The 20,493-nt window shown below is 41.9% G+C and overlaps 2 protein-coding genes across 2 annotated transcripts in view; one reads left to right on the top strand and one right to left on the bottom strand.

Annotated features, from left to right (window-relative positions):
• The window catches only part of UXS1 (UDP-glucuronate decarboxylase 1), a 57,920-nt gene extending 46,128 nt beyond the window's left edge, over positions 1 to 11,792 (top strand). The window contains exons 11-15 of the mRNA XM_065741109.1: positions 4,121 to 4,164; positions 5,199 to 5,259; positions 6,538 to 6,595; positions 8,854 to 8,957; positions 10,952 to 11,792. Coding sequence (XP_065597181.1) covers positions 4,121 to 4,164; positions 5,199 to 5,259; positions 6,538 to 6,595; positions 8,854 to 8,957; positions 10,952 to 11,083 — 399 coding nt within the window. The 3' untranslated portion in view covers positions 11,084 to 11,792. The remainder of the gene's footprint in view (positions 1 to 4,120; positions 4,165 to 5,198; positions 5,260 to 6,537; positions 6,596 to 8,853; positions 8,958 to 10,951) is intronic.
• Positions 11,793 to 17,564: 5,772 nt separating this feature from the next.
• ECRG4 (ECRG4 augurin precursor) lies at positions 17,565 to 20,142 on the bottom strand. Its single transcript, XM_065741112.1, has 4 exons — positions 20,017 to 20,142; positions 19,574 to 19,621; positions 19,014 to 19,165; positions 17,565 to 17,924 (listed from the first exon to the last, which is right to left on the bottom strand). Exons 1-4 carry the CDS (start codon positions 20,105 to 20,107, stop codon positions 17,763 to 17,765), a joined length of 453 nt encoding a protein of 150 aa, XP_065597184.1. The 5' UTR covers positions 20,108 to 20,142; the 3' UTR covers positions 17,565 to 17,762.
• Positions 20,143 to 20,493: the final 351 nt, after the last annotated feature.

Below are 20,493 nucleotides of genomic sequence, written 5' to 3' on the forward strand. Positions count from 1 at the left end.
GCTGCCCTTCCAGGGGACAGATGTTTTGAGGTTGAGATAACATTCCTTCTACTGGAGACTATAAAATACACAGTTCAGCCAGGACTTCCTTTAGGAACTTGAAGATGATCCCAGGAGGGAAAGAATGAAAGTTCTGTGGCAGCTTCCACTACTGTGATACTTCTAGAGCAAAATCTGAAACTGAACAGAGAATTGAGTATTTTGTCCCAAGGAATTACCTAACTTCAGCACAATGGTTTCTTTCTTTTTTATTTATTTTTATTTTTTTAAAGATTGGTTAGTTCAGCATTTGCTTTTTTGCTTGCTATTTGCTGTTCTCTCAAGCAAATTTATTATTGTTTTTTAGCATTGCATCAGTGGATGTTGACCACTCTGTTATTCCTAGCTGCTGTAATTTGAGTGTTGTATGCATCTCCTAAAGGTTGTTTTTCCCCAATATTTACTTTTATTATTTTTTAACAAAGCTCTGGCAGTGTTCAGATGTATTTGTGAAGAGTGTGGTGGCAACTGTGTAATCCTGACTGAGGCTGCAGTTGCCAGAGCTCAGTCCTGGGTAGGTGACAAAGTCAGTGAGCCCAGTGTGCCGTGTCTGTACAGGCAGGAGTATTTTCAACACAGAACAGGCTAATTGCACAACCACATGTGTTCAGTACAAGTTGGGGAAAAATAATTTTGCCACATAAATGTATGCCCTATTGGAAAATACTGTTTGCCAATGTGATTTCTCAGCAATTCTGCTGCTTCTGTGCTGGTGGGGTGATATTAAGCAATCAGAACAGAGGGAAACATCATCTGTTAACGGTCATCAAAAATAAGTAGTCTACTCTTATTTTTATTTGGCTTGAGTTTTACATTTTGTACAGCTGAATGCTTGTGTCAGGAGACCAACCCTGGGGGGTTCTTTTCGTTGAAAAATGGCACCGAGTACAATCTGTTAAAGTGTTGTATATGAACAATAAACTCTGATTTCCTCCTTCATCCTCCTCATATCATGGCTAGAAGGAAGTGAATTACTGTGTAGTGATATTCCATTTCTCGTCTGTATATTAGCACATCTACAGCAGTTTTTTTGTGAATAAATGTTTTTTCAAGGCAGTAAATCTGCCTCGGTTGCCTAGATTGAGGGTGTGTATTTATTAATAAGCTTTGGGAATGGAGGATCTGTTAACAGTACTGACTGCATGGAAGAAACTATAGGGATGTTTCTTTTTTATACTTGTTTGCAATATTCCAGATTTCATTCTTCATGCCCCAGAAACAGCTAGTTACTGATGAAAAATGCAAGGCTTTGACAGAAATACACTCTTCAAACATGAACATTGTGGCAACCGCTATACAGCTCGGGTAATTAGTTGCCAGATACTGCTTTGTTCTTTCCTTCTATTTGATGGTGCCCCAGATTTGGGACTGATTTGTAATGCTTTGTGGGATAGAAAAACTGTATGCAAAAGGCAAGCCCTTGAACCAGTCAGTCCTCTCTTAACGTGATCCTTCTGACATTAGTGCTGCAGGCAGTCCATTAGACTCATATCAGACTGCTCATAAAACAAAGCAAGTGCACAGGAGATTATTTTATGAACTTTTTTTCTTTTAAAAACATTAAATAAAATCGTGTTGAGTTTCATTTTCTTGCCCAATAAGCCATCTCCTGAAAGCTGCAAGTTGAGACTGGCTCTGTTTGTTGCACAGCAGTAAGCAAATGGAAGCAGACAAGAAGATGGAGCTTCTTGTTATGAGACTTTGGGTCATTGTAGGACTTGATATCAAAATGTGTATGGAGTATGTGTAGTTGCACTCTGATCAGTTAATTTGTGTACTTTCAGGGTAGTATAATGGGGCATAAACTCTTGAGGCTCTACATGACATTTAGAAAGCTTATCTAGCCTGTGAAGGGTCAGAAGGTCTTTCCATCTGTTATGTTTTCTCCCCTGGTGATTGTAGTGAGCTTTTGCTGTGTTTGGTCTCTGAAACATTTTTCTTTCATTGCTACTCTAGTTGCTCAAATTTTATTAAAAATAGTCCTGTTACCTCCTGGAACTGAAACTGCGTGATGAACACACTAACTGGAACTTTTGTGAAAGCTTACTCCAGTATCAAATGGAATTATTGCCATGTTTTAAAATGTGCAATCCTTGGGATATTTCAGAACATCAGTAAGATAAGTCTGGAGTCAGTGCTGATCTGTGGGAGGCAATATTAAAAGCTTTATTTGTCTGTTACAACAGCCATACTGTCTGGACTCAATTATCAAGAAAGTAACGAGAGATAAAACAAAGGATTTTGTCCAGCACCTCTGTTCCATAGGGAATAACCAGTACAGGTCAAATAAAATGAATTATCAACAAGGAGCAGTAGTTGAGATTAAAAATAAGAAAATTAAAATATCTTGCTTGTATTAACACAGTATTTGGCTGTCAGGAGTACCTAGTATTGACCTCTTCAGAAATCACAAGAGTTTGATCTCTTGGTTCAAAGTAGTTGTTCAGATGAAGTTGTTTTTAGTTATTTGCCTTTAAGAAATTACAGCTTATACAAACATGGCCATCATTTCTTTTTCTTTCTGTAAAGGAAGGATTTATTAAGATAAGTGAAAAAAAAAAAGGGGGGGGGGGGGAAATAATGCTGCATTTTTCCAGTTATGTGTAGGAGAGGTAGCCACATGGGTGACTTCTTCCCAGTGCAGTGACGGAGCAGTGGCACAGCTGCACAGAGAGGTGGTGGAGTCTCCTTCTCTGGAGACGTTCCAGACCCACCTGGACGCCTACCTGTGCAACCTGGGCTAGGGAGCTGCTCTGGCAGGGGGTTGGACTCCATGATCTCCAGAGGTCCCTTCCAGCCCCTACAGTTCTGTGATTTGTACAAATCGTGCACGGATGGCTTAATTCTGTAAAACTTATCCAATGAGCCAAAAGAAGTCAAAATGGAATTTTTATGTGTACATAGAATGTAATTCCCATTTGCTTTGAGAAGCCATCAAGCTGTCAGTGTGCTGCTTTTTGGTACCTTTCTCTCAGAATGAGTTATTCGGTAAATTCTTAAAGCCTTGAGTGCTTGGTATTTTACCCAGTGTCTACAGAAATGCAAATTCTGGAATCTGCCTCAGACAGCAGGCTCAACAAGACAGATGATAACATTCTATACCAACTGTAGTTTCTTTCCTGTCCCCTAGGAAAACAAACACGCTTTCAAATCTGTCCTTCCAGAACAATTTTCTTTTGTAGCTGATCGATGATGAGATGTGTTTCTCTCAAGTTTGTGTTTTTCCCACTTAAGTATGCCTGACAATAGCTTTCAGAATCCAAGCATTCATGTTGTAGGGTTTTTAGTTCTGCACACTCTTCAGTTGTTTAAAAAAAAGTAATTGTCTGAGAGCATTATTTACATTCTAAGTAGTTTTAATGTCTGTTTTGAATTTAAACAACTTACCTGCACAGGAGGAAACTTACAAAAGTGTCAGTGCATAAACCAAGAGGAATATTTTTCCCTCCCTAATATTTTGATCCAAAAAAAAAAAAAGGCAGGTGATTTGCAGAATCATATCCTCCAGAAATTATTCTTGCACTCATTTCACCAGAGTCTAATATTTAGAAAGTTACTTGATCTTGTTGTTTTTTTCTGATTCCTTGAAATTTTTTTCCTCAGTATTTTTTTTTTTTTAGGGACTGTGAACGTTTGGTGGTCTCTTTGAAGTTGGTGATTTTTAAAGAGCGAATAAAAATTGCCCATCTTAACCACATCATAGTATATGGAGGTTTGCTTTAAATATTTGGTGCCCTTTTCTGGCTGCTTGCCATGCTGCAGCCCCTTTCAGTGTGCAGGGAGAGGACAAAGCATCGCTTTATCTGACACCACTAAGAATGTTCCATACATCCAGAATTCTAGATTAATGAGTTGCATAAGAATATATTTGCTAGAGGAATTTCCAAGAACAGAAAGACCTTCAAAGAACTGATACTTTGCCAAGAAACTGAAAACAGATCTTCCTCCAATCTTGTAATGCAAAGCTTGTTTCTTGGGTGCTTCTCCCTGGGACTTCTTACTAGGGTAGTGGGGAAAAGGTAATTGAGTTGGAGAAGACTCTTATATTTCTGTAACTTCTCCAATTTTCATCTGGTTTTAGGTCTATGGACCTGGAACTCAGACAAGAGCTTTCCAGTACGTCAGGTAAGCCTTGTGTGTACTGTCTGATACTTGTTTACTTCATTTGCAAATTCTTTGAAATTGGTCACTTAGTTATGTGCTTCATTTTAATCAAATAACTATTTCCATTCGTAGACCAGCTTTACTTTTAGAAGGGAGATGCTGAAGTATTTAAAAATACCAAGAAACAACACATCAGTTGGTTTTGAGCTCTGAATTAAAATATGATGTTTTTCTCTTAAGGCACAGCCAGTGCCTGGTAGGAAGGTTTTTAATGCTGCTTTGAGTCTGAACAGTTTTTAAGTCCCTGCATTTTAATACAATGCTGCCACCTTGTGTCCTGGGGCTGCTGTTCAGTGCTGTGCACGTGTACCCTTCTAGGGGAAGGAACCAGTTGGGAGGTATTGCTGCAGATGATGTTTGTAGTATAAGCAAGACTGGAATGTACTTTCACTAATAAGAAGTTAATCTGGTCCTTAGAGTCTTCTGTTCTGTTTTGTTAGTTACACATCAGGGCCAGACTTCTGGGTTGTTTTAATAGTGTTGTGCTTGGAAATGCTGTTCTTTCCTTCTGATGGAAGTAATAACATAAATGATAGAAGAAATGATAGAATTTTCAGAAAAAGAGAAGATGATTGAAATAATAAACTGAAAAGCATGTGTTGGTGGTGTTGTGTGTAACTTAGTACCTGTCCTACTCTGAGATATGTGGGAAATAGGCATCTAATAAATTTGGATAGGAGAGGAAAAGGAAAGCATTTTCGTTTTTTAGTAACTTTTTCTTCGTTTTCCTGAAAATGTTCAGAGAGGTTGTATCCAGTATATCTCAAACCCTTTAAAACTAACCTTCATTTCAATGCATCTTTCAACTGGGACTGTGTAACAGAAAGCTATGGAAACATGCAGTCGTTGACATATATGCTGCAAATCTTACTTCAACATTTCCCAGTTGACTAATCTGCTTTAACAGAGCTCTGAGGAGGTAGCTCTCCTTTTAGACAAGAGCATTATTTATGGGGTAGTGAAAATTGCCTCAGTCTGTTCTTCTCTTTTTATAGTGATCTTGTGAATGGATTGGTGGCATTGATGAACAGCAACGTCAGCAGTCCTGTCAACTTGGTGAGTATGAGTGTTCACTGTGCAGTAGCTAACATCACCTGTGTTTTCCTCTTTGTTACTGATGCTGATTTCTATAAGAAATGAATAGAATAAAAAAAATCTCTTATGAATAAACCCTGCATTTTCTTTGTAAATAAGAAGATTAAGCACCTAGGTGTTAAGATAATTATAGTTTCAGGAAAGTGAGAAATTTTCCAGAGTTTTTTGTTTGTGTTAACAGGAAGATTCATGTAGTTAGAATATCAAGTGGGGAAAAAAAGAAGAAAGATTAGGATGCAAAATATACCAAGAAAATTATTAGACGTTTTTAAATACAATGAGCACTGAAAGGAATACTTAGCTCTGAATATACAGAGATCACTTAATACTAGCTTTGATTGGAGGAAAATTTGCTTATTTTTCATGGGGTAATTTTCTAATATTGATTACAATTCTTAGAACTTACCTTTTTCAATAGCATTTCTACTTTGTCTCACTTGGTATCACCTTATCTTCAGCAGTGAATATAAGTATAGAAAAAGGGTGCATGTGCTCCATTATTTCTCTGTATGTCAACTTTTGCCAAATCAAGTACTCAACTTCACGGGGCAGTTGTTCACTCATTTTTTTAATGATTTTGTTTGGTTGTTTCTGTGTTTCCATCTAAATGCTGATGGTTTTTGAATCCATCATTCATTTGCCTGTGGAAAACTAAACATTTAGATTAGTGTGTGGATAAATGTTCAGCTGTAGGTCAAACAAGGGGTAGTAAGAGGCATATTAAAACAAGGATGGAGGGAATTGAGTCTGAAGAGAAGCTAGCAAGAAGCTTTTCAGCATCTTAAATGTTGAGTTTGTTTCTCACGTGCAAGTTTGCTCAAAAAATGTAGGAAAGCAGGTAGCCTGTATATTATTGGTGAATTTGTAGATGTGGGAAATTGGGAAGTAATCAATTGCAGCAAAGTTGGTTGAACTTAGTGCATACATATATATATCAAGTCTTTATTATATCATCTATCCTCAACTCATCAAAGTTCTTGAGAACAGACTGAACTGATGATGTGGTTGTGTGCACTGCTGAATAGGGGTATGTAATTTTACTGTAATTAAGGAATGTATTCGTTTACTCTTCACATAATGATTTTTGGATATGCCCACACATCACATTGAATTCTTTTTGTCTGAGTAGAAATGAGGTATAATGTTTTTTTTCAGTTTAACATCACTCTATTAGAACTGTCTAATGTCAGAAAGCTAACATAAGTTACTGTTGTAATGAATATTTCCTTCAATTTCTAGGGAAACCCAGAGGAGCACACAATCCTAGAGTTTGCCCAATTAATCAAAAAACTTGTTGGTGAGTATAAGATGTAATTCTTCAGTGAATCCCATGAAGTACTTATTGTCATTAGATGATTTTGTCTTGATTAGTAGATGTAATATGTAGATAATCTAATTGGTCTTTGGATTTCTTAATAACTTCATTACAGTCAATTGTATTCTGGCTATATAATTAAATATTATTCAGATAATCCAAATCCTCTCAGTTCTATGTAAAAGACTGCATGAGTAGTCAAATGTATGCATTCTTTCTGTGTACCTGCGTGATTTATGTCAGTAATTTTATATAATGTTTATGCAAGTCACTAGATAATTACCCGAAATTAAAACTTTCCTCACTGCATGCTGTAAAAACGTCTTACATAGTATCCCAACTGAAATACAGATACAGTAGCAAGGTGATTCTTTACAATGGTTCAGGCAATTCTCCTTCAATTACCATTAAAAAGCTTCATGCTATCATGACAGTCTCTCTACTCTTCTTTGATCTACCAGTGACTCCTGCAAGGGCTGCCAGCACCTCCCTTGAATGTGGCTTGGAAGAAAACAATTTGACTTTCCCTTCATACTTGTTCTGATATCTGTAGCAATTCAGAGCTCTCAGGAATGGAAGCAAATAGCTGTGCATGATCTTGTAATGTGGCTTCCTCATGAGATGAAACATGCTGGTGCCATTAGCCAAGGGTTTTATTCTGTAGATTCCATGAGTGCTTCTGAGAGATGTGGAAAAAGTGACTGAAGAAGACAAGTTCAAACGTACAGTACAAAAGCTGATGCATGTGGTGTTTCAAATAGAGGACCATCCCCACTGGAAAACATTTATAAATCCACACTTTGGAGAGGGGAATTGAAAATCACAGCACCGAACCCATCTGGCAGATAAAAATAGTCGTTACCTTGTCTGTTCACTAACAACTTGACCAGTTTCAGTCTGCCTGAAGAGACAATTTAGTTCTACATCCATAAGATCTCACAGTAAAGATGGCATAAAAACTGTTAGCTAGATTAGATTAGATAAATTGTCCTGCGTGTTTTCATGAGGGAAGACAAGTACTATGGGTATTTAACAATCAGACTGAAAAGTATGGGCAAAGAACAAGTGAAGTCCTTTTGCAGTGGAAAAATGCTAACAGAATTGCAGAACTGCTGAGGCTGACAAGGATCTCTGGGTTTCCATGGCCCAAGTCCTGCTCAGGCAGAGCCACCCAGAGCAAGGTGTCCACACAATGCAGAAATGTTTTCTGGTGTTCAGAGGGAAACTCCGTCTACAGTTTGTGCCTGTTGCCTTTGTCTTGGCACTGAGCCCCCCCAAATAAAGTGTGGCTCTGTCCTTTTGGTGCTTTCCCTTCAGGGATTCGTATACACTGAAGAAGTCCTCCCTGAGGTTTCCCTTTTCTGGGCTAAACAGTCTTAGCACTCAGCCCCTCCCCACAACACAGATATTCCAGTCTCTTAGTCTTTCATGGCTTGTTTTTTTGGACCATCTCCAGCATGCTTATGTCCTTCTTGTACTGCCAGACCCAGATCTGGACATAGTACTGAGTGGAGAGGAAGAATCACCTCTCTTGATCTGCTGGTAATACTTTACCTAATGCAGTGAGTAATACCATTGGCCTTTTTTGTTTGACCTAGTGTCTAGCCAGACCTTCAGGTCTTTTCCTGCCATGCTACTTTCCAGTATGTCCTGGTCCTTGAGGTTATTCCTCTGCAGGTACAAGACTGTAATTCCATTTGTTGAACTTCGTGAGGTTTCTGCCAGGCCGTTTCTCCAATGTGTCAGGGTCCTTCTGGATGTCAGTATGGCCTTGGTACTGGTGTACCAGTCACTCACATTGCCCCAGTGTTGACTCCTGTGCTGCATCAGTAGTGTAGGCCTTCAGCTGGGCTTTGTGTCACTCATCGTCACCATCTGGACCTAGCTACTTAGTGGTAGGTACATCAATAGCTTGTCAAGATGAATGTCATGAAAGACAGTGTTAGAAACTTTGTTAATAAGATCTACTGCTCTCCTGTTGTGTCCAGACAGTTACTTCATCAGAGAGCATAATTTGATTGAGCATTACTTCCCTTTGTGAATGCATGCCGAAATCTTCATGAAATGTTTTGTGAATCCATTCACCCAGCTGCTGCATGGAATACATGCATGGGATGCTTTTCAATGATAGAATTATGATGCAGAAACTTCAGAAGCACCTAAAGTTTCAGTAGTAGAAAGGATGTAAACACAACGTGTAGCAAATTGCAGATAATAATGCATAGTCTCTTTTTCGACAGGCAGTGGGAGTGAAATACAGTTTCTCTCAGAAGCACAGGATGACCCTCAGAAACGAAAACCTGACATCAGAAAAGCCAAGTTGTTACTTGGATGGGAACCTGTGGTATGTATTACTGTTGTTGTGTACAAAAACATGGGGAGGACCACCTGGTAATGACATCTTTCAGTTATCAAAGATGTCAACATAATCTCCAGGACAGTTTTTAAAAGGCTGTAAAGTGCCTAGAGTCTCTCATGCTGTTGCCCTAGCTTATGATTCAGGAACTTCTGGATAAGATTGCATGGCTTGTGCCATGCAGAAGGACAGATTAGCACTGGCATGAGTAACAAATTTAAGTAGGGGAAAAAAAAAACATTTTTTTAGTAGGCTTTTCAACTTTTTCACATGCATATTGTGAAGTGGCCACCTTTCTAGAAGCTTAATGTATTCTTTGAAAAATGGTACAGAGTTAAGAGAGCTAATGAGTTTACTGTTGCTGCTGTTGTCTTTGTTCCTGTTTTGCTGTGGTAATGGGCATTGGGAAAGGAAAAGAAAACCCTCTTGATTTAGTTGAAATATTTTTAGAAAAATCTATGGAGTAAGACTATTTTTAAGATAATTGATAACGACATTGCAACCAGTGTTTCTTAGATTGCTTGTAGGGAGGAATATGACAACAAAATTCTGTTTTGTCATAGCTCATTTAAAGGGAACTGTGAAACTCAGGCAAAGCAAAATGTGAAGCTAATCAGAGAGAGATGACACTTTTCTGTATGGTGGGTTTTTTTAAATTCTGAACTAAACAAGAATAAGAAGTTCTTATTTTGGGCTATGAGTGTGGTATCTAGAGATGTTTAGGGTTTGTTCTATGTGTAAATAAGCTTGAAACATGCTCGAGGTTAGTAGAACTTATCTTACTATCCACAGTAAGGTTTGTCCTCCTCTGAAGCTTGGTTACTAGCCATCTGAGGTGGTCAAGATCGTTATTACTCAGCACAAATTACACATTGCCCACAATGACATTTATTTTCCTTTTCAACCTCCAGCTGAAGATAATTGCATGTGTATAACCAAGCGAAGCTCATGATAAGAGTTGGCTTGCCTGGGGAGGAAAGGCCTATATAATCTCTGGGAAGAGCATGCCTTTCTTAGCCAGATCCTCCTTCTAGCCAGCACGGTGGTTTGTAGGCTTCTCAGATTTGCAGAAATCTTTCCAGGAAGCCCGTGAACCCATCTAGTAAATGCAAACGTATTAATGGAAAAAAAAAGTGTCTCCAGACCCTTCTTAAAAGATTCGAAGACACCAGACGTTTATATACTGTGCCTTAAAGCACAGGAAGGATGTTGGGTGATCACAGGAACTTTAAAACAGTTAACTTTTATACTACCAACCTACTTTTGGTGCAGTCAGTGCCAAAATTTGCTGTGAAGCACCAGCACAGTATTGGTACATGGAGTTGTGGCTGTGTAGCTTTTGTGCTGTTTTTTTAATCCTCCTGTACTGATATCAGCAAACATATCAGAGCAAGTGGCTTCTGAGAAAAGTGGATAGTAATTCTGTCATTTCTGACTACCAATCATAGTGTTTAAATATAGTTATAGAACATGAAGAATTACAAATTTTGGGGGGGATTTGAGAGTGTCAAATGAGATACTGGAAGATGATTTGTACCCTTCTTTATATTGATACAAACAATAACAAAAAAAAACCCAAAAACTACTGGCTTTATACCTTTCTATAACATATACCATTCTTAGAGATTCTGTGTAAGGTGGTCCTTACTATTAAAAGCAGGAGAGGCTTAAATTTCTATCTCTTTCTGTATAATTCTTAAATTCTGAAAATCTGTTCAAACATAACTATCTGATACAACTTAAATTTGTTAGTTTTTTGTTTCTTACTTGCAACATCAGAAAATGCTTCTGAAGTTTGAAAGCTTAAATTTCGATGTGTTAGCAGTGCAGAGTTGTAACCAGTATGTGGTGCTGTTAATACTTAAAATTGGCAAAGAATTAAAGGACTTTCTAGCAGTCTTTTAATAGCTGTATTGAAAAAAGGTACTGTTGTGAAAAGAGCTGATGTCAACTCAGAGTGATTCTCTCATTTTTGGGAACAGGTCCCACTGGAAGAAGGTTTGAACAAAGCAATTCATTACTTCCGTAAAGAACTTGAATATCAGGCAAACAATCAGTATATTCCCAAACCAAAACCTGCAAGGATGAAAAAAGGCAGAACAAGGCATAACTGAAGACTGTTGGTTGGACGGGAAGCGCCCTGCTTGACATTTGATGGATGTAATTTTTCTTTTTGTTTTTTTTTTTATTATTATTATTTGAAAGAGACTTTGAAACAGGTATCATGAAGAACAAACTGGAATTTCATTCTGAAGCTTGCTTTAAAGAAGTGGATGTGCCTAAAAATAACAAATATTCCCCTTCCCCTGCAGATCTTGCCTTGCACTTTTTAAATCTGTCTTTTTATGTAAAAATAGAGTAGAAGCATCTTTTAGTATCTTCAAGTTTTATATCTTGCTGTGAGATCATTTTGTTGTGACTGTCCTTGACAGTTTTATTTACTGGTTTCTTTGTGAAGCTGAAGATAAACACAAACGGGATGGAAAATGCCAATTTATTTATAAAAATGGATACTATAAAATATGAGAAGTTCTACTATGCATAAGAAAAAAAAATTAGCAGTGTTGTCAGATAGGAGACACTGACATCGAATATAGAGGAGTTTAAAAGAATTCTGTATGAGAGCTTTATGTATTCTTTAAACAAGAGATTTTTTTCAGAGGTTTAGTTTTAGTTGTACACTTGAATTTGAGATATTTTCATTGATTACCATGATAGGGATATTTTGAATCACTACTGTGTCGTGCGTACTCTGGGAATAAAGTTAATGTATTATTGGTTACAGTGGTTGAATATGCTATTTTAATAAAATATTGAAACTTCTGTTTAGTTCCAGTGTTTTGCTGTGGGCACATCTCTGGCATTACATGTCTGTTTATGTGTTGTTTATTAATTAGGAGGTAACAGTCCTTAAATATTTGGCTCAAGGTTAACAGCATTCAGTCCTACACTGTTCAACTTTAATAGCTAAGGGGATGCAGGATCTCTGTCGAAATAGGCTGGACAAAAGCATCATGATTTATTCCAATTCAGTTGATAGTGATGCAGGAGTATATGATTTTATTTAAACCACTAAGTCTAGCTTCAGCCTCCCTGTCTGAATAAATGTTGCTATTATAGCATGTATTGAATTACCTGTAAATGCTTACAACTTTTCATAACTATCTCTTGTCACCCGAAAAAATAAACTGATATAAAACCACACACTTCCACAGTACCATATACAGAAGATGGAATACCTAGAAGGAAGAATTGGCTGAAGGTGTTTAAAAGCTATTTTGGTATAGGGCCACTCAAAATCAAAAATCTTAAATCTCATCCAGCAAAGTGACTTGGCTTTACTTCAGTAAAACTTGATGTTTCATTAACTATTGAGGGATGGGTTCTTCAGGTTTTTGGGGTCTGAAGATTGATAGTTGGGAAGTGCAAGTTACCAGTGGAGACATCCTGACCTCCTCGTGCTTACAAGGCTTGGAGATTCATCCTGCCCATCTGACAAAGTTTCCCAGGACTTTAGGAGTGATGGAACTGCTGTGCTTACTTGTGGGTATTGTTTGGACCAGGTCTGCAGTGATCCTTATAAAACATGAGAGTATCTTCCCAGCTCACAGTGCACAGGTTTTCTTCCAGTGGAAGTCTGCTGCACAATGAAGATGGAGGGTCTGGGAGCATTTCCCCCTCTGGTTGGAGAGACAGCAGCTTGCTTAGAATTGAATTACTGTTCATCACTTCCATCATTTCACAGCTGAGAAGTTAGGGATCTGCTTTTCACTTGAAGCTTTTTTCCAGATAGTCAATCTGGGCATTTTTTCCATATTAAGTTGCCTGAAAAGTACACCATGGTATTTGTGATCTGAGTGTGTGTTGTCCAACCTATAATTACCAGTACAGACACAAATCACTGCCTCTCTATGTGCTCAAAATAACAGCTGGATACATGTGAAATTAGTGCCCCCTCCTTTAACGATTCTGTGGTGAGAATGGCAAGTCACCTCACAGTTTTTAACCCTTAAGGGTTAAGAGTCAAGCTTAAACAATCCAAAGCTTAAGATTAAATTATTTTGTGGGGAAGGTATTCTTACTTCTCATATTAGATAAGAAGAGGTGGTGCGCAAGGGTGCAACCCTGATCCAGCAGCCCTTGAAAATAAATGGGAGTTGCAGGTACCAGCTGTTACTTCTGGGGCTGTTTTTCATTTAGTTCAATGACTTTTGTGCAAAATATTTAAATTGTAGTGGAAAAAGCATACTCCTGGAGGCTAGCACAAAATGTGCACTTTCAAAGAAAAAAAAAATCCCTCTGGAAGTCTGGATGTTTGGATGCTACAGATAGGAATTTAAAAGCTTTTTAGATTGCTTCACAGCCTGATCTCCTCGATAAAAAGAGGAAATCAGATGGAGGCCAAATGGCTGGCACTGGTATGGCCGATTTGTTCGTATGCAGTATGCCTCCCAGTGGGCCTGAGTGACAGATCGTATTGATTTGCTGCTTCTCTCTTATATCACCTCCAGCTTTTGTTCAGTTCCCGTATTCTTTCTGTAAAGTGTCTTCTAGGAGCAGCAGTCAAGGTGCTGTTGCCTTTTGTGTTTTAAACCAGTGACTGCCCTGGCCCTCTCAAAAGGCATAAATTCAAGCAGAATCTGCTGGTTCTTAAGCACTTAATGGGTAATGACTGGGGGGAAATCTGGGAATTGGTATTTTCAGCTGTCACCTAGACAGGCAGAATATAACTAATATGAGCAGACTAGTGCCTGTGTGATCACAGTGATCCACTCAGAAGGGCCACTGATTCAAGTCCTCCTGTTGCAGTTGGGAACGCGCAGCAGGCATGGTAAATGGGGCTGCTTGTTGAGCAGGTGTTAGGAAGGAATTCTTTACTGTGCGGGTAGTGACACACTGGAACAGGTTGTCCAGTGAGGCTCTGGATGCCCCCTACCTGGAAGCAATGGGACTGCTGGCATGCAGACAGTACTCATGTATGCCAGGGTGACCAAGATGGAAATCTCCATCTGAATCCTATTTGTGGTCTTGAGACTCATGTTGTGCCATGCTTGTGAAAATCTTTCACAGGTTGAAGTTCTTACTTGCAGCACCAACCCCTTAGAGTTACAACAGCAGCGATAGCTCTGGACAAAAGCAGAGCTCCTTCTGTATGTCAGGGGGTTCTGAAATGTGATTCCCTATCAGTAGAAAGGTTTTTCTGAAATAATTAGTATTTCCTGCAAAAGATCGCTCTGGTTCCCTACTCTTCCAGTTCCTTCTGTTACTCACCTACCTATAATAGCAAACATGGCAGCAACTTCTTGTCCACTTTGTTTTGTTGCTGCTTTACAATTTGGAACAAGCAACAGCTGGTTCATTCTTGCTGTTTTCCTTAGTTTTTGACCTATTCTTTGGTAAGGTGGGGATCTTCTGAATGCCCTGCTCTGTGCCATGGCTGAAGCAGCTGAAAGGACCAAAGCATGAAACCACAGTGTGGTGACCACACTGCTATCAAAGCCAAGTACTGCAATCTAGGCTCTGTCCACCCCATCGTTACAAAGAAGGAAAACTACACCTCACATTCAGGAAACAGTCCTGGACCAAAAGTGCATGATTCAGACTGACTTCTCTGGCTGACACCCGCAAACTGGGGATGTGGCATTGTGAGGCTGCAGAATGTTAAGTGATGGGCTGTGGCCTGTTTGTCCCCATTCTGTAGGAAACTACAATGAACAATGTCACTCTTCTGCCCTGGTGGAGAGATTACATGGTGTCAGCACTGAGTTGGCCAAGGACAATGATGTGATGCACCCTATGCTGTCTGTGAGCAGAACACAACAGCTGGGAGAGGGAGTCTTCTGTGTTTGGGGATAGAAATACTCAGAGGAAATCATTAACTTGCTCAAGATACAAAGCCAGGATGAGTGGCTGACACACCAGAAGGCTGTGCTGCCATTCAGGGACATCTGGGCAGGCTGCAGAGTTGGGTGGAGGCGAACCTGATGAGGTTCAACAAGGGAAGTGTAGAGGAGAGGAGCTCTGCAGGGAAGGACTTGGATGTCCTGGTAGGCAACAGGATGGCCATCAGCCCCCAGTGTGCCCTGGTGGCCAAGAAGGCCCCAGGTATCCTGAGGTGCATTATAAAAAGCGTGGCCAGCAGGTCAAGGGAAGTGATCTCTTTACTCTGCCCTGGTGAGGCCACATCTGGAGCCTGGTGTCCAGTTCTGGGCTCCTCAGTTCAAGGACAGGGAACTACTGAAGAGAGTCCAAATGAAGGCTACAAAGACAGTGAGAGGCCTGGAGCATCTCCCTGATGATGAAAGGCTAAGAGACCTGGGGCTGTTCAATCTGGGGAAGAAAAGGCTGAGGGGACATCTCATCAGTATAAATATCTAAAGGATGGGAGTCAAGTAGATGAGGCCAGGCTCTTTTTACTGGTGCCCAGCAACAGGACATGGAGCAATGAACAAAAACAAAGGAAGTTCCATCTGAACTGAGGAAAAACTTCTTCCTGTGAGGGTGACGGAGCACTGGCACAGCTGCCCAGGGGGGTTGTGGAGTCTCCTTCTCTGAGGATATTCAAAACCCACCTGGATGCCTACCTGTGCAACCTGCTGTAGGGAACCTGCTTTGGCAGGGGGGACGAACACGGTGATCTCCAGAGGTCCCTTCCAACCCTTGCAATTCTGTGTGAATTTTGTGAACTTTATTAATGTGGTTAACTTTGAAGCACTCCATGCAAAGGTGACAAGTAAGTTTTCCTTGCACACAAACTTGTGATGTCTCATACCCACTTTCTTGTTCTCAAGACAGCTTGAATTAAAAATTCCCAACTGTTGGGAATTCGTTGCTTCTTGTAAAGCTAACTCTGTCCCATCCAGACTCAACATATGGTGGGAAACTGCAGCACAGTGTAATGGAAAATATTTGTTTTTTATCTTGGAAAACCCAGATTTTGTGGGAATGTGCAAGACACAGACAGCTGCTGGACTGAGTGAGCCTGCAGGAACAGACGCAGCTTGCAAAGGCCTACAGATTGACAGCATTTATTTACAGCACTTTTTAAATTCTTCTTACTCTGCAGGTCTAAATTCCCAGTTGTTTTATATTCTGAGAAACTATGAAAATTACCAACATGGTTCAAACATCACCAAATTCTTTTTACTTTCTCTTATGGGGCATAAAACAGAAGTGCTCTGCCAGGAGTAGGTGTTTTCCAACTGTGCAAAACTGTGCGTAACTGAGAACCTCACTGTGCCATATTTGGAATAAAGGGTCTCCTTTCCTAGGAGACACACCAGTTTCAAATCATTAAACTGGCAATGAGTCTGCTGCTTAGTGCAAGTGCTCCAAGATGTAGGGGAATGCTGGTTCTTTGGGGGACATTATGTGAGCATGAGTGCACATTTGTGTGTGCAGAGAAGTGACTAACGTGCTTGTTCAGCTTGGCTGTCTCATCTTGTTATTCTGTTTCCTCTTTCAGGTTGGACTGCAAGCTTGCAGTTAAGGAGGAAGGACACAACCTGGGGAATATTCACAGTTAAGTGCTGCCTGAGGTTCACTGGGCACTGAGGCTGGATGCTCTGCATCTTAGCTACTGCTTCTGAAGTCAGGTTCCTGCTTGGAGCCTCTGGCCCAGAGGATCCCTTCCTTTCATGCACTCTGGAAGGAGGCAAGCTTCTCTGCACTGGGAGCAGTTCTTTCTCCTTGCCAACAGGATCTGTATAAGCTCCATGTCACGCAAGTTTGGAAGGTTGTGTGCAGTGGGTATGGTGACAGTGGAGAGAAGGCAACAAGAAAGCAATTCAACTGAAAGGATTTTTTTTCTTCTAATGATAGAATCATGCCATCACAGAATGGTTTGTGTTGGAAGGAACCTCAAAGCCCACCCAGCCTCAACCCCTGCCCTGGGCAGGGCTGCCTCCCACCAGCTCAGGCTGCCCTGGGCTCCATCCAACCTGGCCTTGAGCACTTCCAGGGATGGGGCACCACAGCTTCTCTGGGCAGCTGTGCCAGTGCCTCACTGCCCTCTGAGTAAAGAATTTCCTCCTAACATCTAACCTAAATCTCCATTCTTTTGCTTTCAAACCATTCCCCCTTCTCCCATCACTTTCAGACCATGCGAAAGGTCAGTCTTCCTCCTTCTTGTAAGCTCCCTTCAAGTACTGAAAAGCTGCAGTGAGGTCTCCCAGGAAGCTTTTCTTTTTCCGGCTGAACAAGCCCAGCTTCTGCAGCCTGTCTTCTTAGGAGGGGTGCTCTAGCCCTCTGATCATCCTCTGGACCTGCTCCAGCAGCTCCACATCCCTCCTGTGCTGGAGTCTCCACGCCTGGGTACAGTGCTGAAGGTTTGGCCTTTTGAGGGCAGAGCAAATGGGAGACAATCATCTCCCACTCCCTGCAGTCCCCCCCAAGGAATAATTGGATTTGTTTGTTGACACAAATCTGAATGAGCAAGCCCATCTGAAATGTGTTGTTATACTATATAATCTATATGCCAGCCTAGATTATATGATTTAGTTTTGTGATTGAGTGTAGAAAAGGTAGCAAAAAAGTAATCTCTAGTAATACGGCTTAAATGAAACTGTTGCAAATTCCACTAAATAATTGAAAGCTTTATAAAAAAAGCTTTATTTCTATAGTACTTCATATATAGCATATATGACAATAGTAAAAGTAAAGTCATGTTTCTTGGCAGCTCCTTGGCTCCTGCTGTTGCATACAAACAGGAGGAAAGCAGAGACCTTGACTGGGGGAGGGCTCGGCTTTGCACACACAGCCCCATACACCCCAGCTGCAGGAGGATGAACACCTTCAGTAATCATCATAGTTGACGCCTGCCCCATGCCTGAAGGTGTGTGGGTTCCGGGGGCCGATGGGTGAGTCCTCGTCATAGTGGTGCTGGTAGTACCCCCCGTAGTACTCACTGCCACCACGACCCAGGCTCGTCCAGTAGGACATGTCGTCTTCAAATTTCTGACAGGAAAAAAAAAAAAAAAGAGAATGAAACAAAAGAAAAAGCCAAAAAGATGAAAGAAGTTCCCCTTGTGTCATGCAGATAATCCAGAATTTCTCCTCAGAAATTCAGATCCTTCATGTGTCTCACAAAACTCTGCATCTAAGAGGCTTTCTCTGTGAGATATAGCAGTCTGCTTTCCCGTTGCCCCACACCTGTAGTTATGGCATACCTGAATTCAAAGCAGGTACAACACCCTTCACCCTGTGCCTGTGATGTCTCATTTTATTTTTCACTTGAAAAATTGTAAGGCTCCGGAGGTGCAGGAAGCAGCTCAGTTCTGCTCACAACAGCAGTGGAAGAACAGTGTGCAAGGATATCGAATGCTTGCCAAGCCAAAGCCTTTCCATCTGAATGGCTCTTTGGAAATATTTTTGGCTGAGATTTGTAAAGAAAGTTTTGCAAAATACACAATGGGTGAGCACGGCCTAAGTCCTCTCTGAAGCACTGCTGGAACTAACAGTTATCTCATTGTTAAAACTCTGTCTTAATACTCCACGAAACCTCCTAAGCGGACTCATTGTATCCCAGAGCAGGCCTGATTTCATTTGTCAATGCACAGAGGAACTTGTGGAGAGGAATACATCTTGTCTGCATGGTTTGCCCTTCCTACTTAACCTCTTGCTATTTGCACCCAGCTTTCAGCTTCAGGTTCATAAAACTGCTTTTGTTAATTTCCATATTGTGTAGCCCCGCTGTTAAAAAGTCACTTTTATCTGTATAATGTCCAGGAGCAACAAAAAATGTATCCTTCATCATTTCGGTGCAAGCAAAGGATTTTTTCTTCCAATTGTTCCAGCTTTGAAAACGAGTGCATTCATCTTCTAAGCAGTGCACATAACGTGAAGGTCTAACGTGTACTCCATCTCGCCCGTGCCAATGCAGTCTCATTAAGCGCACGCGTGCAGCTGCCAGAAGCCAAGAATCCAACATCTACGACTATCTCCAACCTGAACCTCCCCTGGCACAACTTGAGGCCATTCCTTCTCCTGCTATCACTGTTAGCTGGGAGAAGAGGCCGACCCAGCCCCACCGGACCCCGCACTCACCGCCTCGTCGAAGCCAAGGTAGAGGAACTGCTGGTACCACTGCTGCACGTCGGGCTGGCTGCGGTCCCACAGCTGCCTCCGCTGGCGCCTCAGGCTGCGCAGGAACCCTTTGGCCGCCTCTTCCTTCAGCAACACCTCCGGCTTCGTGGCAGCTGGAAGGAATCCCCCGCAAAGAGAGGCCGGGTAGTGTTTAATCAGCCCACACTGCGCCACGTTTCTGCTCTTATTCCATCACCTTTGTGCTCGGCACAGCAGTGTGCGTAGCAGTGATGAAAACAGGGATTGCCAATGCGATGCCACCCCTGTTCTCTTTGATTTTATCACAGCTATCCCGAGCTCGAGACATGTTAGGTAACGGAATTTAAATGCATAGTCCAGACAGAGAATGGGAACCTTTGCTCTGTGTGCACATGGTGGGGTCTGCCTGGGGTGCCTACACAGCTCCTGAGTGTTGTGCTGCCTCTGGGAGAGGGGCACAACGGCAGCACCTGGAGAGCTGTGATGGATGGCAGCTAAACCAGCAGGGAAACAGGCAGGCAATTGGCAGTCTCTCTGTTTACCTTCTCGTTTTTGAAGCATCCGTTTAAGCTTATTTCCTCTTGAAACATCTAGAGAAGTAAGAATATAATGCACACTTATCTATCCACTCTTCGTTTGGTAAGAAGAAAATAACGACAACAAAACAACCATGTCTTGAAAAACGCGCAAAAGAGATGGTGGAGCTCCTTCCCACCAAGAAAAACCTGGAGCATGCTTCCACCCGTGCCTCCCCATGCCCCCATTTCCCTGCCTGGAAAAGCTGCAGGGAACCCTAACGCACCCCAGCATCCTTTCCCCGACCCTTTGTGGGATGGATCCCCATGCCAGCAGCTTTGATCACCGGCACAGCCACTGCCCGGCTCCCCACCAACCACCTCCCGGCGGAGTGACAGCGAACAAAGAGTTATAGGGGAAAGAGAGTTGGCTCAATTCGCCGCAGAAAGCTCAGCCCGCGCTCACTCACCGGGGGCCGCGCAGAACAGCGGCACGACGAGGAGGAGGAGGAAGAGGAGGAAGGACCCGGGCAGGGCCCCGCGGGGGCACGGTGGCCACATGGCGAGTGACCTCCCCGCCGCTACGGGACGGGACGGGACGGGACGAGTCGGAGGGAGAGGAGGAAGGGGCCGCCGTGCCCACGCCCCACGTCGCGCCCGCCCTCGGCCCGGCCCGGGGCCCCTCTGCGGGGGGAGCGGAGCTAAGGCGGGCCCCGGTACCGGGGATGCTCCGGAGTGTGGCTGTCAGGAGCAGAGGATCCTCAGCGTGCGGGCACTGCTGCTTAAATGGGATGGGATGGGTTGGGATGGGGAGGGATAGGGTATGATAGGATAGGATAGGATAGGATAGGATAGGATAGGATAGGATAGGATAGGATAGGATAGGATAGGATAGGATAGGACAGGACAGGACAGGACAGGACAGGACAGGACAGGACAGGGTACAG

The sequence above is a fragment of the Cyrtonyx montezumae genome, unplaced genomic scaffold, assembly GCF_038088225.1.
Source record: "Cyrtonyx montezumae isolate F1298 unplaced genomic scaffold, pur_monq_1.0 scaffold_3, whole genome shotgun sequence".
NCBI lineage: Eukaryota > Metazoa > Chordata > Aves > Galliformes > Odontophoridae > Cyrtonyx > Cyrtonyx montezumae.